The 26,814-nt window shown below is 47.1% G+C and overlaps 1 protein-coding gene across 1 annotated transcript in view; it reads left to right on the forward strand.

Annotated features, from left to right (window-relative positions):
* Window positions 1-26,814, forward strand: part of STAB1 (stabilin 1) — a 67,170-nt gene that overhangs the window by 24,617 nt on the left and 15,739 nt on the right. The window contains exons 18-41 of the mRNA XM_050904418.1: window positions 179-337; window positions 1,235-1,297; window positions 2,674-2,775; window positions 3,757-3,843; window positions 4,206-4,317; window positions 11,992-12,175; window positions 12,437-12,530; window positions 13,464-13,622; window positions 14,557-14,652; window positions 15,043-15,138; window positions 15,750-15,797; window positions 16,674-16,804; window positions 17,200-17,311; window positions 17,539-17,616; window positions 17,998-18,099; window positions 18,591-18,698; window positions 19,210-19,341; window positions 19,538-19,666; window positions 20,245-20,301; window positions 21,157-21,252; window positions 22,369-22,564; window positions 23,028-23,123; window positions 25,373-25,418; window positions 26,122-26,201. Of these exons, the coding sequence (XP_050760375.1) occupies window positions 179-337; window positions 1,235-1,297; window positions 2,674-2,775; window positions 3,757-3,843; window positions 4,206-4,317; window positions 11,992-12,175; window positions 12,437-12,530; window positions 13,464-13,622; window positions 14,557-14,652; window positions 15,043-15,138; window positions 15,750-15,797; window positions 16,674-16,804; window positions 17,200-17,311; window positions 17,539-17,616; window positions 17,998-18,099; window positions 18,591-18,698; window positions 19,210-19,341; window positions 19,538-19,666; window positions 20,245-20,301; window positions 21,157-21,252; window positions 22,369-22,564; window positions 23,028-23,123; window positions 25,373-25,418; window positions 26,122-26,201 (2,563 nt within the window). The remainder of the gene's footprint in view (window positions 1-178; window positions 338-1,234; window positions 1,298-2,673; window positions 2,776-3,756; window positions 3,844-4,205; window positions 4,318-11,991; window positions 12,176-12,436; window positions 12,531-13,463; window positions 13,623-14,556; window positions 14,653-15,042; window positions 15,139-15,749; window positions 15,798-16,673; window positions 16,805-17,199; window positions 17,312-17,538; window positions 17,617-17,997; window positions 18,100-18,590; window positions 18,699-19,209; window positions 19,342-19,537; window positions 19,667-20,244; window positions 20,302-21,156; window positions 21,253-22,368; window positions 22,565-23,027; window positions 23,124-25,372; window positions 25,419-26,121; window positions 26,202-26,814) is intronic.

The following is a 26,814-nucleotide window of genomic DNA, read 5'->3' on the forward strand; positions in this document are numbered from 1 at the left end:
TAAATGAGGTCATCGAATTAGTTTGCTTCTTATCCAACCGGTGACTCCACTAAGAGGCTTGACCATTTGTGTGGTTGCACTTGATGTTGTGTACCATCTGTTTCCTGCATTGGCTTTTTGTAGTTGATACAGTCTAACAGACTAAAACGCAGATAAATTATTTGTGTTTCTGCATCAGGGAAGAATTCTGATGGATGAATCAGGGATCCCCTTAAACATGCGGGACATTGTGGCATCAAATGGTATTATTCATACCTTGGACGGCATCTTCATCCCTCCTTCAATAATTCCCATTTTGCCTCACAGATGCAATGAAGAGCAACATAAAATTGTGATGGTAAGTCAGCTTCTCCCATTCTCACGCTAGTGGTTGCTGTAGACCCCACACTTGCCTGGAGGGACAAAAGCAGGCTGTGTCAATTGTATTTGGGAAATGTGTTCTCTCTGAGGGGTCCCTTGATGTGAACTTAGGCAGTATCAGCACTGTCAGTGTTTCTTCTGCTAGCACTTGGCACTGCTTTCCTGGCAATCAGCAAATGTTCCTTGTAGATTGCTGTTCTTCCTTTGTACCCATCCTACCTTTGATTCAGAAGTACATTTGCCTTTTCATAAGGCCTTATATGATCTTCTTCACACCATAGTTGCTAACTCAGCTGACCATACTTTGTTCCCAGCTCTATCAGCATTGGTATCCTGTAGTCTGGACAGGAAGCAGTCATTCAGTAGCAGGAGCTACAAATGCTGTGCGATATTCTCACCTGAACAGTTTTGTATACCTTATTTTCGGTGCTTGCTCCCCGATTTGATCACTGGTAGCTTATTGAAGAAAGAAGATGAGGCTCTGAATAGGCAAGAGGTACCTGATTTGGAGAGACGTAGTTAATCCCAATGGCCAGAGGATCCACATAACTTGCTGATGTAGTGAGGCCTGCTGCATGGATGCCCAAAGTGTTTTCCAGCATAGCTGTGTGTCTAGTGGCTGATAGACTCACAGGGTGGAGACAGACCCCATCTTGCAGTCAGGTGCAAGCATCTCGTCAAGACAAAGGAGTCATTTTATTTAAGTGATAAACTTACCCCATTTCAGAGTGTGGACACTCCCTCCTAGGAATGTTTCTGATACATGTTGTGATGTTTTGGATGTATACTGGGAGCAGTAGCTCTGTAGGGTTCTTGGCATGGGGAATGGGTTCCTTTAAGAAGATGAAGTTTTCCCCTCTTGTTTTCTTAACAGGGCTCTTGTGTGGATTGCGAGGCCCTCAACAACAGTGTTTGCCCACCTGGCAGCAGAGAAATGGTAAATATTTGTGGTTATTTTGGTAATTTGTTCTTTGCATGATGACACACAGACACACTGATAGTTTCTAACCCAGCCACTTTCAAATAAATGAGAGCAGGAAAGGCAACCAGTAGAGAGGCTTGTTAGCGGATACATACTCCCCACGTATCCATGCTCTGTGATCCCAGACTGTCACCCACTAAACTGCTCTGTGCTATTTCTTATTCTGAAGTCTGTTTGCTGAATCAATGGAGAGAGCTGTGAGACAGTCTGGGCTAAATGAAATTGCAGACTTGCAGCTTTTAGCACTTCTGCTCTGCCTCAGGCAGAGCTTTCCTGCTCACATGCTGGGTCTGCCAGCTCCTCCAAACTGCTAGAATCAAGCCTGATCCCACTAGTACCATCCAGTACTACCACTGCCATATCACAGCCAGAGAATCACAACAAGCTTTCTGCACTACAGAGGGTGAGAAAGAATTTGTTCTTGGCCTGTGCTCCCTGTTGATTCAGAGATGAGCAGAACTAGCTGAAGGTGGAGTAAGGAGGAGGAGGCTGGGTGCTGGTGTTTGAGTTATCCCACGCTGAGTTTAGCAGAACAGCAAGTTCCAGGAAATCCCGTGTGAAGGCCAGGCCCAAGATGTTGTTTGTGAAAGCCAGAGAGGTGTTCACCACTGTTAACTGTTGGGTGTCTTCTGAGAGATCTGACTTTCAGGAGAACTTGCTGATGCGGTCTCAGCATGAATGTCTGAAGTAGAGCTCTGCAAAATCACTAGTCGCTCATTTTTCTCTCTGATTGAGGCAGGTGAAGCCAGAATCATCTGGGGCCCAATTCTGCCTGTGTCTAACTCCATGACAGGTCACTGAGCATTGTTCCAAAATTATTTGCAGTCCTTTCTCCTCTCTCTCACTCCCTCCCTGTCTGTCTCACCTCCCTCCCTCCCTCTTTTTTCGTCCCCTCCCTCACTCTCATTCTCTCTCTTACTCCCCCTCTGTCCCACTCTCCCTCCCTCCTGCCTTTCCCCCCCTCTCCTTTCTCTTTCCTTCCCTCTTTCTTACCCTCTATTTCTCCCCCCTACCCTTTTCTCCCCCTTGTCTCCTCTCCCTCCCTTCCTCCCCCTCTCTCCCTACCCTCTCCCCCTACTCTCACTCTCTCCCTTATCATAGACGCTATTATTAGAACAAAAGGGCAGCGTCTTGGCTCAGACTTTGAGACTGCTGGGAGCAAGAGGAAGCCACCATGTGCCTTCTTTCATGATAGGCATGCCATAACGGTATCTTGTTCACCTTGGCTCCTTTGTGAACTTCCTCAGCTCAGAGATAGGCATAGTTGCTCTCCGCAGCAAAAAGAGCGGAGGAGAAGGTTACAGTGCTGATGACTTGTTTTGTTTGTACAGGAACCAACGCACTTCCCAAAAGAATGTGTCTATATCCATGATCCACAAGGCCTGAATGTCCTGAAGAAGGGGTGCGCCAGGTACTGCAATCAAACCGTCATGGTGAGTGTGATGGAAGACCACATTCCCTTTGAAAGGAGCTCAGCTTTGCTCTTCCTCATTCATCAAGAAGAGCTCTGACACCTTGAGCTGAGAGAGGGCTGGATGGGAGTAAAAGGAAAGCTGTCCCATGCAAAGGGCTGTCCCCAGGAGCACCACATGAACTGGCTACCTGCTTTTTCCTTGGCAGAGAGAACACAGGGTGCCAACCTGCTGCAAATGTTAGAAAGCAGCTCAGTTAAACCTGGGTGCAATAAATAAATGAAATAAAGCACGCCAGTTGCGACCAGCCAAGCTGGAGGAAGCCATGAGACAAATGGTGCAGTGTTAGCTGTGGCACGTTTTCTCTGAAAGTGCCCTGGTTTTAGCATTTCTCCCAAAGGAAGCTGAGCACAGGGAAAGTGCTGTAAGCTGTGAAGTGATTGCATCCTGTTTATGAAACATTGTCAGATGATTCGGGAAAGTCTCTCTTAGTGAGTTTATGGACGTCACGTTTGTCTGCAGCTCCTGAGCTCTCACAGTGCCAACTATATGGAATGATTTGTGGGTGTCTCATTAAATACTGCTGATTGTTTGTCTTGTGATTGTTATTCCATTGGTCAGTCATGACAAGGCCTGTGATCCAGGAGTGTTACATCCCTACAAAGGAACACAGTACTCAGCAAGGATAAAGGAGGAGTGAGTGGGCCAGCACTATTAAAGAAATAAAAGCTCATAGAAAACAGGGACCCTATTTGTTGAAGTCAGAGAGAGAGCAGAAAACAGTGATTTATTCTGAGAAGAATAGGCTGTGAGCAGAACAGGGGTATTGTTGAAAAATAATTTAAGTGCGGGACCTCCTAGAAACACAGATGCCAAATGAGACAGTCCATTTCAGTCCATGGCAGAGAGGAGGACCAGGATTTCAGAATTATGAGGGCAGGATGACTCCAGGCAATTCTTGTTAAGTCATGTCATACCTTACCAATTTTGCTTTTGTTTCAGAAACCTGGATGCTGCAAAGGATTCTTTGGTCCAGACTGCATGCCATGCCCAGGGGGATTTTCCAGTCCATGCTATGGCCGGGGAAATGTAAGTATGAAAGATCCTGCTGTGTTGCAGTGAGCAGTTGAGACAGTGTGGTTAGAGAGTGTAATTGTAGGTAAGTATAATTCAGAGTTTGTGCTCCAGGGCTAAGCCCACAGCGGTGGCAGCAGAAGATCCAGGGAGAATGGCACGTACTCAGTGGGTTTTCTATCTTGAGCTCTAATGTGAATCATGTCATGCTGTTGGGCACAGCTCTGGCTATGCAGAATTTTGTATTACTACCACCACGCTTCATAGTCCTATTTTTTTTACTGTATCAAAGTGCCTTTGATAGATATCGATGCCTTGACTTTGCCTTGGTTCCCTGAGTTTCAGTCACTTTGGTTTTCTTTTTGTTTTCCTTCCAGTGCAGCGATGGCATACAAGGGAATGGCAACTGTCACTGCTTTGAAGGTTTCAAAGGAATAGCCTGCCACATCTGTTCAAACCCAAACAAGCATGGCGAGAACTGTGACGAAGGTTGGTAATTCTGATAGAGAGACTAGAGGAAAATGTAGGGCAAGGATATAGTGCAGGTTCATAGTGGAATCCCTTCTGGCAAGACCAGCGTCACGAAAGAAGTGACGGAAATGTCATCATGGGTGTCCCTTAAAACAACGGTGGAGAAAACATGGCTGATAGGACAGCGGTGATGGGGGTCTTGGAAACATCAGCCAAATTTAGGTGTGGAACTTTGATTTAGATCTCTCCTAAAAGAAAAGACAGTTCACAAGGACCTTGAGCTTGTGTCCTGGTTTCGGCTGGGACAGAGTTAACTCTGTTCTTAGTAGCTGGTACAGTGCTGTGTTTTGGATTTAGTGTGAGAATGATGTTGATAACACTCCGATGTTTTAGTTGTTGCCAAGTAGCGCTTATCCTAAGCCAAGGACTTTTCAGTTTCCCATGCTCTGCCAGCAAGCAGGTGTGCAAGGAGCTGGGAGGGAGCAGAGCCGGAGCAGCTGACCTGAACTAGCCAAAGGGATATTCCGTACCATAGAGCATCATGCTCAGTATATAAACAGGGGGGAGTTGGCCGGGCGGCGCGAATTGTGGCTCGGGAACTAACTGGGCATCGGTCAGCGGGTGGTGAGCAATTGCATTGTGCATCACTGGTGGGGTTTTTTGGGGTTTTTTTTTTTTTCCCCTTCCTCCCCTTCCTTTTTTGTTATATTCCTTTTCATTACTATTATTATTATTATTATATTTCATTATTACTATTGTTAGTATTATATTTTACTTTAGTTATTAAACTGTTCTTATCTGAACCCACGAGTTTTACTTTTTTTCCCCTCTTTCCTCCTCCTCACCCCACTGGGAGGGGGAAGGGGGAAGCGGCTGCGTGGTGCTTAGTTGCTGACTGGGGTTAAGCCACGACAGCCTTTTGGCGCCCAATGTGGGGCGTAAAGGGTTGAGATAACAACAGATCTGACCAGAGTGTGTTAAAACGAATTTGTTATTTGTTGTATTGTATTAGTTTAGTGGTCGCCAGTCACAATGTAGGGTTATTGGCTCTTAGAGTTGTGGCGTTCGTTCTTAGAGTTTTGTTATGTATCACCTCACTTGCCGTATATAGTCCCTGTGCTGCTGCTTATCACCCATAAGGTGAGGTGGATTAAGGTTTTCGCTTTGCTTTACTATGTAACACTGGTTTATGGTACGATAAAATTATCAGTTGTGGGACTAATCCGATATTTGTACTCAGCATTGCCGTTATCTCCGTACTTCGGGAGCTATCTAGCGGAAACTGTTAATAATTACACCCTTTACCTTTTCTCCTCGGAGAGCCAATCTATGGGGGAGACACCTTCCTTCACCTTCCCCTCCTCCTCCAGGCTAATTACAGTAGTGTTTGAGAATTTTGAAAATTTTGAATATCTTTGGAATGTTGAAACTAACATGGTTCTATTACTAGGAACTAGCTTGTTCCTGAATGTGGTTCAGGTGTTGTTTAGGGTTAAACAACTATTTAGGAGATCTGCCCCAAAGAGATCTGCCCCAAAGCTGCAGAGTTATGAGTGGCAGGGTGTGTGGGGTAGCATGAGTAAATGCCTAGGATGGTGGGGAACTCCAGTGTTTTGGAACTTCACCCTTGAACAAGTGCAGAATCCTGAAAAACTAGTAGAACATTTGGAAAAAGTATGCTGTCACCCCGACAATTCCAGGGAGACACAAATCACTGCAATGTGCTGGGGCCTGGCTCATGCCTACCAAGCTCTGTTTAACATTATTCAAGGGGAAGCGAAGGTCTCTGGATCTGACAACAAGATGACAGCCACTGCAGCCCCTCCAGCCCCGGTGACAGGCACTGCAGCCACTCCGACCCAGCAACAGACGCTGCAGCCACTCCACCCCCGTGACAGACACTGCAGCCACTTCGACCCCCGTGACAGACACTGCAGCCTCTCCGGCCCGTGACAGGTACTACGGTTACTGCAATGCCTGTGACGGGCACTGCAGCTGAACCAGAGAACCAGCCCATGCCAATATCAGTTGCCCCTGTACAGAAGAAGAAATACTCAAAAAAGACAGCTCGCTTAGCGAAGGATGAAGGTGAAGCAGGGCCATCACGAGAACAGGAGGAAGAGGCAGAACCGGAGATAATCACTCGATCCCTATCCCCGAGTGAGCTGCGAGATATGTGAAAAGATTTCAGCCGTCGTCCAGGCGAGCACATCATCACCTGGATGCTGGGATAACAGGGCTGGTAGCTTGGAATTAGAGGGTAAGGAGGCCAAGCAGTTGGGATCACTTTCTAGGGAAGGGGGTATTGACAAGGCAATTGGAAAAAAAACACAAGCCCTCAGCCTCTGGAGGTGACTTCTATCAGGTGTGAGGGAAAGGTACCCCTTCAAGGAAGATGTTGTGTGTCAACCAGGCAAGTGGACCACCATGGAGAGAGGTATCCAGTACCTGAGGGAATTAGCTGTGCGGGAGATGGTTTATTATGACCCAGACGATGGGCGGTTACCCACAGATCCAGATGAAGTCCAATGTGCACGACCCATGTGGCAGAAGTTTGTACGAAGCGCACCATCGTCGTGTGCCAATGCATTGGCAGTAATGGACTGGAAAGACGAGGAGGGACCAACAGTAGATTAATTGGCTCGCCGACTTCAGCAATACGAAGAAAGTCTCACTTCCTCCCTCGTCGCGGCTGTGGAGAAACTGCCAGACATAATAGCTGAGAAACTGTCCCAAGAGTTCCAGCGATTTGAGGATAAGTTCTGCCTCCCACCTGCACGGACCAATGTCTCAGCTATTAGGAATAAGCGTCCCTCTGCTCAAGAGAGGGGAGATAGAAGGTACACCTCACGGGGTATCCTGTGGTCTTACCTGCGTGAGCACGGAGAGGATATGATGAAGTGGGATAGAAAACCTACCTCGGCCCTAGATGCACGGGTACATGAATTGCAAGGAAAAACAAACACAAATGAGGATTCTTCCAGGAAAATTGCTGCTTCAGGCTCCAGTGAGCACTGTGAGCGGTGTGGCAGACAGAGTGGAAGGGCTGATCTTACTCCTGATCCTATGAGAAGGAATTCTAATCCATCTTTACAAAGAGTGAGTGGAGAATCTTACGACCAGGACTAGAGGGGCCCTGCCTCCAGCCAGGCGGAGGAGAGGGACAACCAGGTTTACTGGACTGTGTGGATTTGATGGCCTGGCACATCAGATCCACAGGAGTATAAAGCCCTAGTAGACACCGGTGCACAGTGTACTCTAATGCCATCAAGCTATAAAGGGGTAGAACCTATTTGTGTTTCTGGAGTGACAGGAGGATCTCAACAGCTAACTATATTGGAGGCTGAAATAAGCCTAACTGGGAATGAGTGGCAAAACCACCCCATTGTGACTGGCCCAGAGGCCCCATGCATTCTTGGCATGGATTATCTTAGGAGAGGGTATTTCAAGGACCCAAAGGGGTATCGGTGGGTCTTTGGTATAGCTGCCTTGGAGACGGAGGCAATTGAACAGTTGTCCACCTTGCCCGGTCTCTCTGAGGACCCTTCAGTTGTGGGGTTGCTGAGGGTCGAAGAGCAACAGGTGCCGATCGCTACCACAACGGTGCACCGGCGGCAATATCGCACCAGCTGAGACTCCCTGATTCCCATCCATACGCTGATTCGTTGACTGGAGAGCCAAGGAGTAATCAGCAGGACTCGCTCACCCTTTAACAGCCCCATTTGGCCAGTGCGAAAGTCTAACGGAGAATGGAGACTAACAGTAGACTATCGTGGCCTGAATGAAGTCACGCCACCGCTGAGTGCTGCCGTGCCAGACATGCTAGAACTTCAATACAAACTGGAGTCAAAAGCAGCCAAGTGGTACGCCACAATTGATATTGCTAATGCGTTTTTCTCAATCCCTTTGGCAGCAGAGTGCCGGCCACAGTTTGCTTTCACTTGGAGGGGCGTCCAGTACACCTGGAATCAACTGCCCCAGGGGTGGAAACACAGCCCCACCATTTGCCATGGACTAATCCAGAATGCACTGGAAAAAGGTGGAGCTTCAGAACACCTGCAATACATTGATGACATCATCGTATGGGGCAACCAGCAGAAGAAGTTTTTGAGAAAGGGGAGAAAATAATCCAAATCCTTCTGAAAGCTGGTTTTGCCATAAAACAGAGTAAGGTGAAGGGACCCGCACAGGAGATTCAATTTTTAGGAATAAAATGGCAAGATGGACGTCGTCACATCCCAATGGATGTGATCAACAAAATAGCAGCTATGTCTCCACCAACTAGTAAACAGGAAACGCAAGCTTTCTTAGGTGTAGGTTTTTGGAGAATGCATATTCCAAATTATAGTACGATTGTAAGCCCTCTCTATCAAGTGACCCGGAAGAAGAACGATTTTAAATGGGGCCCTGAGCAACAACAAGCCTTTGAACAGATTAAACGGGAGATAGTTCATGCAGTAGCCCTTGGGCCGGTCCGGGCAGGACCAGATGTTAAAAATGTGCTCTACACCGCAGCCGGGGAGAATGGCCCTACGTGGAGTCTCTGGCAGAAAGCGCCTGGGGAGACCCGAGGTCGACCTCTAGGGTTTTGGAGTCGGGGATATCGAGGATCTGAGGTCCGCTATACTCCAACTGAAAAGGAGATATTAGCAGCCTATGAAGGAGTTCGAGCTGCTTCAGAAGTGGTTGGTACTGAAACACAGCTCCTGTTAGCACCCCGACTGCCGGTGCTAGGCTGGATGTTCAAAGGGAAGGTCCCTTCTACACATCATGCAACTGATGCTACATGGAGTAAGTGGGTTGCACTGATCACACAATGGAGTCGAAAAGGAAACCCCAGTCGCCCAGGAATTCTAGAAGTGATCACAGACTGGCCAGAAGGCAAAGATTTTGGAATATCACCAGAGGAGGAGGTAACGCGTGCTGAAGAGGCCCCACTGTATAATAAACTGCCAGAAAATGAGAGGCAATATGCCCTGTTCACTGATGGGTCCTGTCGCATTGTAGGAAAGCATCGGAGGTGGAAGGCGGCTGTATGGAGTCCTATACGACAAGTTGCAGAAACTGCAGAGGAGAAGGTGAATCGAGTCAGTTTGCAGAGGTGAAAGCCATCCAGCTGGCTTTAGACATTGCTGAACGAGAAAAATGGCCATACTCTCTCTCTATACTGACTCATGGATGGTGGCAAATGCTCTGTGGGGGTGGTTGCAGCAATGGAAGCGGAGTAACTGGCAACGCAGAGGTAAACCCATCTGGGCTGCTGCATTGTGGCAAGACATTGCTGCCCGGCTAGAGAACCTGGTTGTGAAAGTACGTCACGTAGATGCCCACGTACCTAAGAGCCGGGCCACTGAAGAACATCAAAACAATCAACAGGTAGACAAGGCTGCTAGGATTGAAGTGGCTCAGGTAGATCTGGATTGGCAGCATAAGGGTGAATTATTTATGGCTCGGTGGGCCCACGACACCTCAGGCCATCAGGGAAGAGATGCAACATATAGATGGGCTCATGATCGAGGGGTGGACCTGACCATGGACACTATCGCACAGGTCATCCATGAATGTGAAACGTGCTGCAGTCAAGCAAGCCAAGCGGTTAAAGCCTCTGTGGTATGGAGGATGATGGCTGAAATACAAATATGGAGAGGCCTGGCAGATTGACTGTATCGCACTCCCACAAACCCATCAAGGTAAGCGCCATGTGCTTACAATGGTGGAAGCAACGACTGGATGGCTGGAAACATATCCCGTGCCCCATGCCACTGCCCGGAACACTGTCGTGGGCCTTGAAAAGCAAATCTTATGGCGACACGGTACCCCAGAAAGAATTGAGTCAGACAACAGGACTCATTTCTGGAACAATCTCATAGACACCTGGGCCAAAGAGCATGGCATTGAGTGGGTATATCACATCCCCTATCATGCACCAGCCTCCGGAAAAATCGAGCGATACAATGGACTGTTAAAGACTACATTGAGAGCAATGGGTGGTGGGACTTCAAACATTGGGATACACATCTAGCAAAGGCCACCTGGTTAGTCAACACTAGAGGATCTGTCAATCGAGCTGGCCCTGCCCAATCAGAACTTTTACATACTGTAGAAGGGGATAAAGTCCCTGTAGTGCACATAGAAAAATATGCTAGGGAAAACAGTTTGGGTTACTCCCGCCTCAGGCAAAGGCAAACCCATTTGTGGGACTGCTTTTGCTCAAGGACCTGGGTGCACTTGGTGGGTGATGCGGAAGGATGGGGAAGTCCGATGTGTGCCTCAAGGGGATTTGATTTTAGGTGAGAACAGCCAATAGATTAAATTGTATGCTATTAATTGCTATATAATCCTGCCACTGTATGTCATCATTATAACTGTTATGTGCTATATTAATGGTATTACAGTAAGAATTACTTAGATTAATGAAGAATGAACTTTGACAAAACTGAGTGAAGTGCAGTAGTGATGGAACCAGGACTGACTTCAGCACGCAACAATCCGACACCACACACCATCCTCCTGCTGCGCCCAATGTCACCTGCCTGCCACATCACACCGAAGCCCAATCCTGTCCTGCCGACTGAGCGGACTTTGCACCATCCCTCCTGCCCAGACAGACTGTTACGATAGATGGAGCTCAAAGTCATGGACTGAATGAACTCAACAGACATTTGATAGAGATGGCCCATAGATCGCGGAAATGATATCTATATGTATATATTAAAAGACAGGAAAGGTGATGGTGATTAATTGGAAATGTATTGGAAAGTGTAGGATCTGGGCATAACGTAAATGGTACAGAATAAGGGGTGGATATTGTCCTGGTTTCGGCTGGGACAGAGTTAACTCTCTTCTTAGTAGCTGGTACAGTGCTGTGTTTTGGATTTAGTGTGAGAATGATGTTGATAACACTCTGATGTTTTAGTTGTTGCCAAGTAGTGCTTATCTTAAGCCAAGGACTTTTCAGTTTCCCATGCTCTGCCAGCAAGCAGGTGTGCAAGGAGCTGGGAGGGAGCACAGCCAGGGCAGCAGACCTGAACTAGCCAAAGGGGTATTCCATACCATGGAACGTCATGCTCAGTATATAAACAGGGGGAGTTGGCTGGGCGGCGTGGATCGTGGCTCGGGAACTAACTGGGCATCGGTCAGCGGGTGGTGAGCAATTGCATTGTGCATCACTGGTGGGGTTTTTTTTTGTTTTTTTTTTTTTCCCCCTTCCTCCCCTTCCTTTTTTGTTATATTTCTTTTCATTACTATTATTATTATTATATTTCATTATTACTATTGTTAGTATTATATTTTACTTTAGTTATTAAACTGTTCTTATCTGAACCCACGAGTTTTACTTTTTTTCCCCTCTTTCCTCCTCCTCACCCCACTGGGAGGGGGAAGGGGGAAGCGGCTGCGTGGTGCTTAGTTGCTGACTGGGGTTAAGCCACAACAGCTTGATAGCCTAAATTTGAGCCTGTCCTCACAGCCTATAAAAAACACGGACCCAGGCAGTCACAGGATCTGTTCCCTGGCCAGGTTTTGAGTTATGACGGATGTCTCTCAGCAGACATCCCTCTGTCAAGGGCAAATGGGATGATCATTTGGTGTCACAAGAGGTTGTGAAGGCAAGTTGGGAATCTACAAAATGCTGTCACTGTGGTGGATTCTGGACTTTTTGTAGCTACTGATCTTACTCTATCTACTTGACAGATTGTGGCTGTGTCCATGGTGTCTGTGACAACAGGCCTGGCAGCGGTGGTGTGTGTCAGTCCTGGTCCTGTAAGGAAGGCTATACTGGGAAATTCTGTGACAAGACATCCAAGAACTGTGGCCCGAGCGGGCTTTCCCAGTACTGTCACCAGAATGCTGTCTGCAGCCTCAATGACACAGCAAGGTCAGTCTTTTTGGCCTGCACATTCAGGTGGGCATACTGTCATTGTACAGGCACACAGCGGCTGTGAGGCTGCCAGCCCTGTAATTCTATATATAAGTCTGCGTACTTGTTGCACGGGATAGTTTGAGTAACGCAGCCAACCTGCTAGAAATCAAAGTCAAGTTCTTGCTTGCTTGAGAGGCTCAAACTGCCTTTTTGCTCTCTGCTGGCTTTCAGAAGAGGCTGCTCTATCTGTGTCCCTTTTGTGCTTACACTCTTCAGGTGTATCTGCATGGATGGATATGAAGGTGATGGGTTTTCTTGCCAGCCCATCGACCTGTGCAGTCAGCCAGAACGAGGAGGCTGTTCACCGAATGTAAGTGGGGTCAGACTGTTGAAGCATGGAGAAGCAGCTTCTATTAATCAGAGCAGGGACCCAGGACTCCGGGGACTGTTACACATTTTGTGTGCTAACTTTCCCTGTCTGTAAGATGGGGTGGAGTAACAGGTACCTTGACACAGTCATCATAAAGATGTCATCATTTGGGTTGGTGCCAAAATGCAACACCCCAGGGAGAGTTTGGCTGGTTTGCACCAGATATTTTGGCATCTACAGAGATTAGCTGTACAGATTTTTGATTTGTATTGATTTTCCCCTCAAGCTCTTCTAATGTGTGTTAGTTTCTCTGTTGCTGTGTTCAGGCTGTAGCTTAGCTGTGAGCTCCAACTCATGTTTCTAGTAACCGTCAACATGACATTATTATCCTTTCAACACTACATTATTATCCTTAGTAAAGAACTGTGGTGCTTTATGATGGAAATGACTGCCAAATGGTGAGACCTCCTTATAATTTAGACCCCTCAGTGAGACGAACACATTGGGCTGTGTAGAAGGAAATAGGATGGCACTGGGTACAAAGTAGGTCTTTCCTGAGACAGATCTGCCCTCCATCATTGATTCCATCCCTGTCCAGGCAGGAGATTGTGCTCCTCCTCTTCAAGGAATATTTCTTCTGTAATGGAAGAGCTTTACAGGATGGTAGGGAATGCTCTGGGAGTTCTGAGCCGCCCTAGACACAAGTGTCTGCCTCTCTGAAAACACTAAATGTTTCCAGAATCACTTTATTATGAAGTTGTCTAGGACTTTTCTGGAGAAGATCCTTCCACCCCCCACCCCCAGTGCTGGAATCAGAATTAGTCATTCAGAAACTCTCCACAGTCTGATGAAGGAGATTTGTAGCTGTATTTGCACCACACTCCCTCCCTTCTTCTGCTGAGTGTAATTCTTTTTCTCTCCCTTCTCCTGGAGGCCCTGTGCACCAGTACGGGCCCCGGCATCGCCACCTGCCAGTGCAACACGGGCTGGACTGGGGACGGGAAGGCCTGCGTGACTATAGACAACTGCATGCTGGAGAGCAGAGGGAACTGTCACATCAATGCTGACTGCGTTTCTATTGGCCCTGGCCAGGTATGATCAATGCTAAGCAGTCTGATGGTGGACTTAACATTTCCGAAGCTGCTCTGAGATGGCCTGGGATCTGCAGAGGTAGAAATTGGGCTGGTCAGCAGCAAAGCCTGCTTGTCTGCTGCCAGAAACACCAGCTGCAGCTAAAAGGACACAGCGTGCTTGCATGAGCTGAGATGCACTGATGTGTTTGAGGCTGCTGCTCTGCTCTGAAACTCTCATGCAGCAAAGGGAGGAGACTACACTCCATAATACGGCTCAGTATAAGGCATCAGTTGCTGTGTCCCCCTTGTTCCCAGATCACAGCATTGTCTCTGGGCAATGCTAAAATATACAGAAAAGCATGTGCAGTGGTTCAGATAGTCTGTGGAGGGAGCTGGGCTGGCAGTCGGGCATCTTGAGATAGGAGGAGGCATGCAGAAGTGGCTTCTCAGGGTGCTGCTTCTCAAAGTGCTTCTCCCCACTGAGCCAGGGGAGCAGTGGACAATGTGCTGAAAAAAGGTGCCAAATCTTTCGCAGATTTTAGTGAGGTGAGATGTGCAAGTGCTCTCCTAGCTATCTGGAAAGCAGGAAGCTTTGAAATTAACCCCTCTTCTCTTTCTGCCATTCACTAAGTCTGTGTCATTCCTTGAAAAGCTGGAAATAAAGTTGGAAACTATCATCTTCAAGTGACCCTCTCACAGCCAAGCAGTGCAAGGCATCAATGCACTTGAGTAATCAGGCAGCGTGTGTGCTGTGATAGAGCATGATGCCGTGTGCTGTGATAGAGCATGATGCCCTGCTAAGGAACTATCTCCACATTTCTAGGTCTTGAGGGACCAGGAAGAAAACATGGGAAAATAAATTAAGAATAGGTTTTGCTGCCTTAGGCCTTTTTTGGGTAGCAAATGAGGACGCTCTGATAGGTCTATAAAATTGAAATGTCTCTTTCTTGCAGAGTGAGTGTGTCTGCAAGAGGGGTTATGCTGGTGATGGCCACAACTGTGATGCAATCAACCCATGCCTCATGGACAACGGTGGCTGCCATGACTTGGTGAGTAGCTAAAGTGGTGTCCCAAGGCTGGCATGGCAGTGGAGGTTCCTCTGCTCCCTGACAGAGGTTTTTCAGCCACAGCATCGAGAGAATTGCAAGGATTTACGTTACATCATCTTATTGGCATCCCACTGAGGTGTTATAAAGGTTTGGTCTCTGATTTACCCAGGCAGATCCTCTGATTTTTGTGAGTTCACACAACCAAAGCCATCACCTAGGCTTTGCTGCATGAGGTATAAATTCAGTGCCACCATAAAGGCAACAGAAGGAAGGTGCTTCTGTGTGTTTCTTTAGCCCAGGCCGTGGGAGGCCAGAATTCAATTCCTAGATAGGTGTAACACTACATAACCTGTGTTTGTTCTCTAATTTCTTCTTTCCTTGTATTTGCAGGCTACGTGTGTACCCCTTGGAGGCGGAGAGAGATCCTGCGCTTGCCCTCAAGGCTACATGGGGGATGGCATGATATGCTATGGGGACATTCTAAAAGTGAGTAAAAAGTGAACGTCTGAGGTGGTCTTGAGATTGGAGAGAAATGGCTCTGCTCTTGCTTTCCTTTTCTCTGTTACCTGAGTTGGCTCCTCCTCCCAGCACCAGCCTGACAGCACAGCACATGTGTCTGCCCAAGGCCACAGAGACAGAAATGGTGCCAAGGCCAATGTGTTCGTGAAACCATTGGCAATAATTTCTAAGCTGCTTCACCCGTCTGTCCTGTGCAATAAGACATCTTTTTTTTTCTTTTGCTGTTTGGAAACTTTTTCAGGTCAGAGCTGCTAGGCCCATTTTCTGTCATTAGAAATACCAAAGGCGGTTGCAGATTCAATCCCCGCCCCTGGTAAACATGAGGAATTGCAGATGATTTGAAAAGAGTTTGTTTATTTAGGAATATTTTTTTTTTTAATGGCTGGCATGTGGTTTTAGGAGTGCCCATCCCTCCCCATGATATACAGCGCCTGTAATGGTTGTAAGGTGAGAGAGGAATGTCAAAGTCGTTATTGCCAGATTTGATATTGCAAAGGGCTCCTTTCCCCCACCCTGGGTCCCCCAGCCCTGCAACCCCAGTGCTCAGCAGGGGTAACCCTTCTGTTTCTATTTGGAAGGAGCTGGCCAGGAATTCCCACTTCACAAGCTTCTATGACTGGCTTAAGGTAAGAACAGCCATGGGATGCCCGCACGGGTAAGTTCAGTAGAAGCGAAGTCTCTGTGAACACTGCTGATAGAATGAGCAACTCCATTTATCTTTTTCATTAGAGAAAAACAAAACAACAGCAAAGGAAAAATCGTTACAGAGCAGGCATGTAGAAAAGCTCTGGAGTTTGTGATAGAGTGAGGGTCGTGAGTGTGTTTTGGGAGCCTTGTTTCTAGCGCCGGAGGAAGCCGGGGCTGTGTTACACTTAATTTTCATGGTTGTATCGTCTGTAACTCCTGGCCATCATAGAATAGCACAGAAGGGAAAGAAAAAGGAGTAGCATTATAATAGCTATTTTTCAGAAGAGCATGCTTTGAGAAGTTAGACTGTATGTTTGTTCCTTTTCTTGTTACTGCTTCTCTGTCTCTGGTGTGGCAATAACAGAGACACTCTGCAGGCTGCAGCAAGTCTGTGGAAGCATGCTATGATATACGGCATCTGACTGAGCTTTAGCTTACCTGTCCTGCTACATACATTGCTTTTGCCAGGAATAATCTTGGTCCCTTCCCCAAAACTGATGTTGACGGTTCAGAAAGGATTTATGGATATGATTGAATGGGTTTGAAGATTAATTGAAGTACAAAAGTAGGGCTTAAAGCAGCAGGTTTTCCCTTGGCAAAGAGGTGTCAGCTGTTTTGGCTAAACCATCTGTGGCATTCATTGATTGCCAACAGCACTTACCTGCCATGCCCAGGAGAGCCTGCTGTGCGTATGCTGTCTTTCTACACATCCCTTTCATGTGACTGCAAGAGCGGGATGGCTGTTGGTTATATTTTGCGGTATAGACGTGGCAGTGGCATGTCTTATTTGTTCATTTTTGTGCTTTGGACAACAGGAATCTCTCTTCAGCATCCCAGCAGGAACCAATGTCACTGTTCTGGTGCCATTGGAGGCAGCTATCAGAAATTTGAGCAAGACTGAGAAAGATTTCTGGTTGACCCCCTACATGCTGCCATTTTTAGTCAGGTACGAGGAGAGTCATGCCTTCGCTTTACTATGCCAAACAACAGTAACAAAGCCGTGAACTGGATTTCTGCTTGTACAAGACCAATAAAGAGTTATCTTGACATAAATATAGAAGTAAGATTAAATATCTAGCAGGCAAAGAATTTAGTAGGCATTTAAAACATAACAGACCACAGGCAATGGGAAGTGGGTTTCTTTTTCATGTATTTGCAGAGAGAGATTGTCCCTGTCATGTAGACGCAGATGGCATCAGGACAAGTAATTCCCTCCATCATTCTCTCCACATGCTTAACTACTTCATGTGAGAGAAGTGAATGTTGGGTGGTATGGTCTTATCTCCCTGTTATTACAAACAGTGCCCTAATCTTTTCTTTACCTGCCTTTGTTCCCTTCAGGGCCCACTTTCTTGAAGGTGTCTTCACTGGTGAAAAGCTCAAAAAGTACGACAGGACAGAATTAGCCACCCTCAACCCACAGACCAGATGGCAGATAAACACCGGGAGCGGTGTAAGGGTTTCTTACATAATGCAGATGTACCAGTATCAAATTGAACTGCTCAAGAGCTGCTGTATCCAGTGGGGAGCCTGGATGGGACACTGATGCCCTCAAACTCAGACATTTTTCAAAAATTGTACCCAGATCAATCATGTGCAACCTTGAACAAACAATATATTTGTTTTGAACTTGCTTGGCAATTTCTAATCCTTTTGCTTCTCCCTCTGATACTTTTGCAGGTATTAACCATCCAGAATGCAAGTATAGTCGTCAGCGACATCCCTGCCAGCAATGGCATTATTCATGTCCTCAGTAAGGTAAGTCAGTACACGCGATACTGAGAAATGCTGTAGTTGTAGCAGCAGGTTTGTGTTGCAGCATCTGTGATGGGGCAAAGGACGAATACATGTCTGGATGGTTAGGAAAGGATATAATGGCAAAAATATATTTGGTTATCACAAGGTCCTGACAGATGTTTCCTGTGCAGCAGTGTTTAATGTTTAAAATGTTTGTCTCCAGGAGAAGCGAGAGGGGAGTTCCTCTTCTCTTGGCTGACAGAAGAAGAGTTAAGGCTATTGCAGAATTGTGTAAAATGAGGCCTTTTCTAATTTCCTTTCTTGCAAGCAGGGCAGGAGTCTAGTGTGATTTCCCCCAGAGCCCCTTGCCCAATCTTGCTTATGAACTCGCTTTTTCCGCAGGTTTTGTTGCCGCCTTCAGGAAATATCCCACCGAGTCCCCCAGGTCTGCAGAAACAGCTCGAGACAGTTGCTTCATTCAGCACATTCAAGGAGTTGCTACAGGTAAGCAGTTGAGGTGAGCACTGTTGTGGTTGTCAGAACTGTCTTTTGAGCTAATACCCATCTTACCCTGTACTGGTGGACCAAAATTGGACTACCTGGTGAGAAAAGGGAGATCACCTGTTTCCTAACATTCATGAGGGATCTTCTAGGAAAGCTCTTTTGAGCAGCCAAAGAGTTACAGACTTACAGTTAGATCTCTATATCATTGGCATGTTATTACAGTGGAAGACAACCTGTCTACCGCAGGTGCTTTCACGCTTGTACAGGGCAGAGAAACCTAGAGGAAAAGGAAGGCTTGTTAATAATCGAGAAGCTGCACTTACGTCAGCCCAGGAGGAGGAGCAAGCAATTAGACGTGTGTGACTGAGTAGAAGTTGTATATCCCATTTTCAAGCATTTCCTCTAATGCTCTTGTAATTGATTTCATGTGTGGTTTGGTTTTTAGTGAGTACAAGTCTAATCGCTAATGTTACTGTTTGGATATTTTTTAGCAATACCAGCTCATTGGAAAAATCGAGTCCTCTGAAAAATATACAATTTTTGTTCCTGGAAATAATTCCATTGAGGAGTACTGCCATGCTACCAATGTGACACAGATGGTAAGCTCACTGCTTGCTTACAGTTTGAGTATGTATCACGATAAGTGCAGGGACATGTACACTGTCAGATCATAAACTTGAGTTCAGTGGATTTGAGCATGGAGAGGAGAAGCATATCTGATGCTAAAAGCTGGGAGAAATGTCGCAGAGGGAAAAGAGAGCGTTTCCTGGGGTGTTGCAATCAGATCTGAAAAGAATATTTGGACTCCAAATGCAAATTTCTCAGTAGGTTTGTATGTGGATAGATGGCACAACACGTTCCCCTTCCTGACTGGCTGTGGCATATCTGTGGCAATTTTCAACCTTTTGAAAGGTTCAAAAAAACATTTATGGCTTCATCCAGTTAACAGTCATCAGGTGCGATCAGTCATCTGTGATAGGGAGTTACGAGGCTCTGTGGGCTTAATTAGCCATTACAGATGCTTAGGAACTCTTCTTATGCCATACCTCTGACTGAATTGTAGTCTAGGAAGTCAAAGAGTCCTAACATTTGGGTTTTTTGTGGATTTAGGACAACGAGACAGTGCAGTACCATGTTGTACTGGGAGAGAAGCTCTTGCCCACGGACTTGAGAAGCGGAATTCATAAGAACAGCATGTTAGGGCTCTCCTACTGGCTAATGTTTTATCAAAACAGCACCCAGGTAAGGAAGGAAGACTGTTCTGCCATTTGAGGATCTGGCTTGACCTATCCCTTTCTAAGGCTGGTGACTGGATACATCCATTTCTGTTTTGCACAGCCTTACAAGTTTACCTACTGTGACTGTCTGACAGCTGTTAAGTAATCCATGCAGAAGGAGTTGAAGGTTATGGTCTCAGCCATTTTCTTCTCCTTTGCAGAAGTTCGTCAATAATATTCCTTTGGATGGAAAATTTCTTGAGACGAAGAATGGCATGCTGATCGGGGTTTCCCAGGTCCTCCAGATACAGAAGAATCGTTGCACTGCCAATACCACCACCATACAAAAGGTAATGATGATTACCAAGGAGCTGACCACCATTTCACAGGGTTTCTCCACCTGCTGAACCAAACTGATGAATAGCAGACAATTTACCTTGTCTCTTCCACATGGATGAGACTTGTGGTCTGACCCCAAATGAGCCTCATGTCAAATGGGTCATCATGGAGACTTGGCATCTCCTAGCCTCAGACTCTGTACTTCTAATGCAGCAGATCTGCAGCTCTTGTGCAGATCACGTTCAGTTCACTTGCTGGGGCTCTCTCACAGTGCCAGCCGTGGGGCAGGCTGGTGTAGGGACTCCCAGATACTCAGCTGTGGAAGGAGAATCCAGCACAACTTTTGCATGGCAAGACCACAAGCTCCCCTAGGAAATGCTGTGGTCTGCCTGAGAGTCATGGCCAAAGTCCAGCCCGCATGTATCTCGTGGCTCTTGGACATCTGAAGATTGCAGGGTCAGACTGAGGTATGCCTGCCTTGTTACAGATCAGAAAAAAAGTATTTGCAGCCTTGCAAATTAATATTAGTGTCTTGGTGTGACGTGGGTAGAGGGCACACATGTGACTTGCCCTGTTCTCTGTGCCCTAGTCAAGATGCGGCAAGTGTGAGAAGGGGATCAAGTGTCCTCCTGGATCAGTTCTTGTGGTGAGTCTTTCATTCATGTGACATCTCACAGACTGTTTGCAGATAGTGCTTTGATGTCCTTTTATTGCACTATAGATGTCATCTCGATACCTGAAAAAATGTGCCCTTGAGTCCTCTATGGCTCATTCATTAGCAAGGTTTGTAAGAGAAAGCAGAAATCAAGAGAAAGCAGAAATCAAGAGAAAGCAGAATCCAAGGGAGGCTTACACAGGAAAAACGCAAACATGAACCATGAGGCTCCTTACAGAGCCAGCACCAGGCTTTCCCTGAATTTCAGGAGCCCTTTACAGCATGCAATGTGGGGAGTTTCCCCCCTTAGCAGGGAAGTAGAGATGTCTTTTTTTCATCTTTTACTCTTTTGACGTTGTCATCAAGAAAAGCCAGTTTAGGGGTGCCGATAGCAATTTCCCAGCCTGGACCATTGATTTGTTCACACAGATGGGCTGGTTGTGCCTGCAGCTTGTTTGTGAGTGAGACACAAACATTTCCAGAGAGGAAAACAACTAAACATTTCATCTCCATGCTGGCTATAAATTGCCTAGCAGACACATCTGGCTTCTTAGGCTTCATTACTCTATGCCAAAAATTTTCCAATTATTTTTTCTCAGTATTCATCCTGACGTGTATACCATGGATTTGGCAGGTAACAAAATAGACTCTGTGTGGTGACCTCGCATCTAGAGATGCCTCATTGGTCTCAGCTCTGGATAGTCCAAATGTTTCGAGCTGTTCCTGGAGGATAAAAAGCATTATTCCTCTGTTAGGCAAGAACACTGCCATGTGCGCCAAAATGTACAATGTTTGTCTAAATATTGTAATATCTTCTATCTGTATCTATGTTAATTATATCTGCAGGAATTGCCAGGAAGCAAGAATCTCGCTCGCTGTGAATTACGCTCTGGGGATACTGGAATACTTGGCTGCCATTTCACCTGTGCAAAAGTTTCTCTGGTAAGAAGAACATTTGCCTCTGATTCATTTTGACAAAAGCGAGATGGGTATTAGAAATACAGCCATAGAAATACAGCCTGTGCTGAAGTCCTGGCTGCATTTGTGCCATTGCGTAGCTGAGACTGGGCTCGTCTGGGAGTTGCTCTCCATCCTGGAGACAGAGGGCACTGGAGAAAAAACTAACCTGCGGAAATGTCTGCACAGTGATGGATTGTGGTCAGCTGCTTTGGTATTGTTGCTTTGGGTTTTGTCCTGCAGAGGAAGAGAAGGAGTTGAATGTTTGTAGTCTGATTTCCTAAGGAAATGAGGCATGAATGGCGGTATTTTGCTTGTGCATGTGCCTTCCCGAATAACTGATGACTAATTGGAGCTGAACCAAAGGGAGGAGCAGAAGGTCTCACAGCTATTATGGCCCCTACCAGTTTTGTGAAAATGTGTGGCTGGGAGAAAACACTTGAAGAGGACATGGTAAAAGAAAGACTTGTGTGAATTTGAGCTCTTACAGGTATTGAAGCAACTCCCTGTAAAGTTTAGTGGGCATGGGAGATTGAGGAGAAGGGAGAGAGGGAGCTGGACATACAGTACTCACATGCAGAGCTTCAGTCAGCACTTATACCTCACTAGGCACTTCTGCATCCCTTCGTTAGATGATGTTTCTCTTCATCTGTACTGTCCAGCTTGGTCCCATCATGGTTTCCTCCCTCCATGGGTAGATGCAGAAAGAAGTGAGAGCAGTAAAATCAGGTTTCTGAACCAAATCACCTTGTGGCAGAGCCTCTCTCTGTAAGATAACAGAGTATCTTACTGGTGGGACACACTAGGGACACAGGCAGGCGATAGGCTGGATGGACACGGGACTGAATATTTGCATTACTCACCAAATGGCCAGTGTTGCTCAAGGGCAGTGCAGACCTTTACATGAAGCTCTGGGCAACAGAGCACCCCATTTTAGGGGGCTCGCTCTGTCCTGCCTGTGCACATCTGGCCCTTTCATGCCTTGTCAGAAATTATGGCTGTCACATAGTTAAAGGAATAGAGTAGCTTCCACAATAAAGCTGTACCTTGTCTGTGCTGCACAAGATGACTCACCCCAACTTGTTCTTGTTGGTTCTCCAGAGGTCCGTCTGCTGCCCTGGCTACTACGGACACATGTGTGAAATGTGCCCAGGGAAGCCAGGCCAGTGGTGCTCTGGGAACGGGGAATGCCAGGACGGCATCGAGGGCAGTGGAGAGTGCCGATGTCTGGAGGGTTTCCACGGCACTGCCTGTGAGATGTGTGAAGTGGGCCGATACGGAGCTGACTGCAAATCAGGTGACACCGATGGCTATTGCAGCTTGTCTCTACCATCCCGCTTGCAAGGGAAGAAAAGTGGCCACGTCTTAGCTCTTGGGAGGGGTGGTGGGAGGGAAGAAATGTCCCAAGACCTCTGAGACAGGCAAACAGCTGGCAGGCCACCGAGAGAGGGACAGTGGGAGTGAGCGCTTGTGGTCAGCCAGAGGAGTGACCGCATTTTTCAGCCTCAAACCAAGGCATGACTGACTATGCTATGGTGCTCATCCTGCTGCCACCCAAACTACAGAAAGTAGAGGCGGGTCTATTCCTGGGCTTTTTGGCCTGGTAGCGAGGGAACAAGAGCTGATACTCCTGTGACATTTTCTTTATGGCAGTTTGATGCATTGGATTAGGAACAGAGCAGCCAGTGAAATGGCAGCGAGACTCTGCTTGTGAGACCTGGTTGGTTTGACAGTGATGAGTGTTTGTATTTCCCCTGCAGAATGTGCCTGTGACAACGGCATTTGTAACGATGGACTGCAAGGGGATGGGAGCTGCAAGTGTTTCCCAGGGTGGAAGGGCCTTACCTGCCAAGAAAGTACGTGAGTGTGAAGGGGCCTGTGGTGTAATATTGCCTTTTTGGCAGAGAAATCTGCATGATCCTCTTTAGTTGCCAGAGCAATTCTGTGTTAGCTGAGCAAGGTGACCACAATCGCATGTACTTTGCATCCCCCTGAAAGCTTATCAGACTGTGCTAGCTCATTCCTGCACACAAGCTGCATTTGCGGTGTGACTTCTCCAACAGCACATGAGCCCTCGAGTTATTTGGGTGAAATTCATATAGAGAAAAGTATATCCCCTGCTTCCATCTCCACTGAGATTTAAGGCACTCAAGAACAGCCTCTTGCCATGGGAGAGAGAGATGGAAGCTCCCAACCAGACTGGGTTGACCATGACTCCTGTTACTTGCCTAAGAAGGTGGCAGGGCTTGTTTTGAAGCCTCCAAAGGGCCCCAGTGTGTCTGCTGAGTTGCTCTTTCTGCTCACAGATCCATTGATTTAGGTGAGCTCCAGGCCATGGTCTGCAGTTCTCATAAATCTGTCATTGTATGTCAGAGTAATACGTTGAAGATGGTTGTTCCTGAGATTTGGGATTATGATTACCATTGGGGCGGGGAGGAACCTGAGCTCCTAAATACTTTGGGATTTTAAAGGTTGTGGTGGGTTGACCCTGGCTGGATGCCAGGTGCCCACCAAAGCTGCTCTGTCACTCCCCCTCCTCAGCTGGACAGGGGGAGAAAATAAAACGAAAGGCTCGTGGGTCGAGATAAGGACAGGGAGATCACTTCACCAATTACTGTCACGGGCAAAACAGACTCGACTTGGGGAAAAATTAGTTTAATTTATTACTAGTCAGATCAGAGCAGGATAATGAGAAATAAAACCAAATCTTAAAACACCTTCCCCCCACCCCTCCCTTCTTCCCAAGCTTAACGTTACTCCTTATTTTCTCTACCTCCTCCCCCCGAGCGGCGCAGGTGGACGGGGAATGGGGGTTTGGGTCAGTTCATCACACGTTGTTTCTGCCGCTCCTTCCTCCTCACGGGGAGGAGGACTCATACTCTTCCCCTGCTCCAGCGTGGGGTCCCTCCCACGGGAGACAGTCCTTCACGAACTTCTCCAACATGAGTCCTTCCCGTGGGCTACAGTTCTTCACGAACTGCTCCAGCGTGGGTCCCATCCACGGGGTGCAGTCCTTCAGGAACAGACTGCTCCAGCGTGGGTCCCCCACGGGGTCACAAGCCCTGCCAGCAAACCTGCTCCAGCCTGGGCTCCTCTCTCCACGGGTCCACAGGTCCTGCCAGGAGCCTGCTCCAGCGCGGGCTTCCCATGGGGTCACAGCGTCCTTCGGGCATCCACCTGCTCCGGCGTGGGGTCCTCCACGGGCCGCAGGTGGATATCTGCTCCACCGTGGACCTCCATGGGCTGCAGGGGGACAGCCTGCCTCACCATGGTCTTCACCACGGGCTGCAGGGGAATCTCTCTGCTCCGGCACCTGGAGCACCTCCTCCTCCTCCTTCTTCACTGACCTTGGTGTCTGCGGAGTTGTTTCTCTCACATCATCTCACTCCGCTCTCTCTCTGGCTGCAACTGCGTGTAACTTCTTTTGCTTTTCTTAAATATGTTATCCCAGAGGCGCTACCACTGTGGCTGATTGGCTCGGCCTTGGCCAGCGGCGGGTCCGTCTTGGAACCCGCTGGCATTAACTTTATCGGACATAGGGGAAGCTTCTAGCAGCTTGTCACAGAAGCCACCCCTATAGCCCCCCCCACTACCAAAACCTTGCCACGCAAACCCAATACAAAGGTTTACACACAAAGATTGATTTTCTAGTGAAGTCAAATGTTTTGGGACCATTTAGAAATGGAAATTGAGTGGAGCTGTCCTATCTAGTGTAAGTGTAAAGCATGAAAAAAGTTCATCTTTTTGCTTCGAAAGGGGCAAAGCCAAATGGCCCTGTATGTCTGGATTAACAAGGTGTCAGTCCTTGTTTCATTCCTAGCCGTCTGGAGACCATGCCAATAGGTTCAAATCGAACCATTAGCTCAGACAGAGAACATCGAATTCACTCCATTGTGAAGTGCCAAAACATAAATCCCATGAGGTTTTCCTGCTGTTACGTAGGACAGGAGAGTTAGCATAACTGCTGTTGTGTCCCATCATCAGTCAGGGCACCACAAGTGTGGCAGTGAGGCTGTTTGCAGGGTCCTTTACTCTAGACGGCAGAAATGGCCCCAGCAAGTGCTAAATTGAAAATGCCAAGTCACGTTTGTGTTTTCTCTTGCAGGAATCGAGATTGACTTATGCAATAACACTTGCCATCAAATGGCCAAGTAAGTACAGACAAGGGGCTGGGTCATTCTGAGAAAGCCGTGTGTGTTTGTATGTGTTTTACATAGAGGTGATTTTGTGTTTAGGGCTTCACAGAGGGCTGGGAGAAGGTACCTACTCATTTAAAGATGCATAAATGTCAGTTCCATTCTGGGAACTCTCTTTGGTGCTAAGCTGCATCCAATTTCCCCAAGGATTTTCTCTGTCTGAGCATAAATTCTTTCCAAGTTCCTTCTGCATGTGTGGATGGGAGAAAGCAGAGACTCCAAAGTCCTCCAAGTCTGGCCTTATTCATGGAGCAAATCAACCAGCCATTTACAAGCCCTTTCTGCCTTGCCTGCCCCCGCCGAGGAATTAAATAGCCTGATGGGCTGTGATGACTCCCTCTTGCTGCCTTCTCCATCCATTATCTGGTCTCCTATTTTGTGGTACCGCGACCCAGCCATCTCCGTTGTACCGTGCAGAAGCACATGGGCATGGTGAAGGTGCACTGTGCAAGGTGTGAAGCCTGTGCCTGGATGCCAGCTCCTTGGCCAGCGTGACTTGAGTATTTGGTGCTGTAAAGAAATACACAGCAACTTCAGGCATATTCCTCCTGTGGTCATTGTCGTCTCTAACTTGCGTACACCAGGCTTGTATAGTGTTTCCCATGGGCCGAGCAAATTGGGAGGTCGTCAGTGATTGTTTATCCCTTTCTTGTTTCAGCTGCCTCAATAGTTCCACAGATTCCCCACCTATGTGCTTCTGCTCTGCTGGATACACAGGGAATGGGACCCATTGCGCAGGTATGTCCAGCAAGTGTGGGCAAGATTCAAGGCTTGCAAACACTTGTTGAAGCTACACAAAGACAAGGGTTTTGTTTGTGAAATAAATGGCATGATGTTGCCAGGGGAAAGATCATTCAAATTCTTTTCCTCTCAGCCATCGACCATGAACTCTGCCATGCTTTGGTAGAGAAGTTTTCCAGTCCAGAGCTTTACACAGGATGCTCTTGGTGTCGCTAGAGCCTGTGAGAGAGGGATAAAAAGGCAGGCAAGTGTAGCAGGGCAGTTCTTATTGCTTGCGGAGAGAGATGCACATGAATGGGTTATATTAGTTCTGATACCACAGCAATGGTGGCAAAGATATAACAATTTTGTCCGTGAATCCCTGGAATATGGATGCTTCAATTGCCTAGAATTTTGTGCTCCTCCTATTTGCTGGCCATGCCAAAATCGGGTAGAAGCAGAGCAGCAGTTGTACCAAAATGAGGTAGGATTTCAGGATACTGCTCTAGAGCTACATACAAACCTGGTCTATGTCAAAAGCAAACAGACAAGAAAAAAAACACTCAGAGTGATAAAATTATAACAGTCAAAACACTGGTAGATATCACAGTTTCTTTTCAGTATTGCCCTT

Source organism: Gymnogyps californianus, chromosome 13 (genome assembly GCF_018139145.2).
Source record: "Gymnogyps californianus isolate 813 chromosome 13, ASM1813914v2, whole genome shotgun sequence".
In the NCBI taxonomy this organism is placed as follows: Eukaryota; Metazoa; Chordata; class Aves; order Accipitriformes; family Cathartidae; genus Gymnogyps; species Gymnogyps californianus.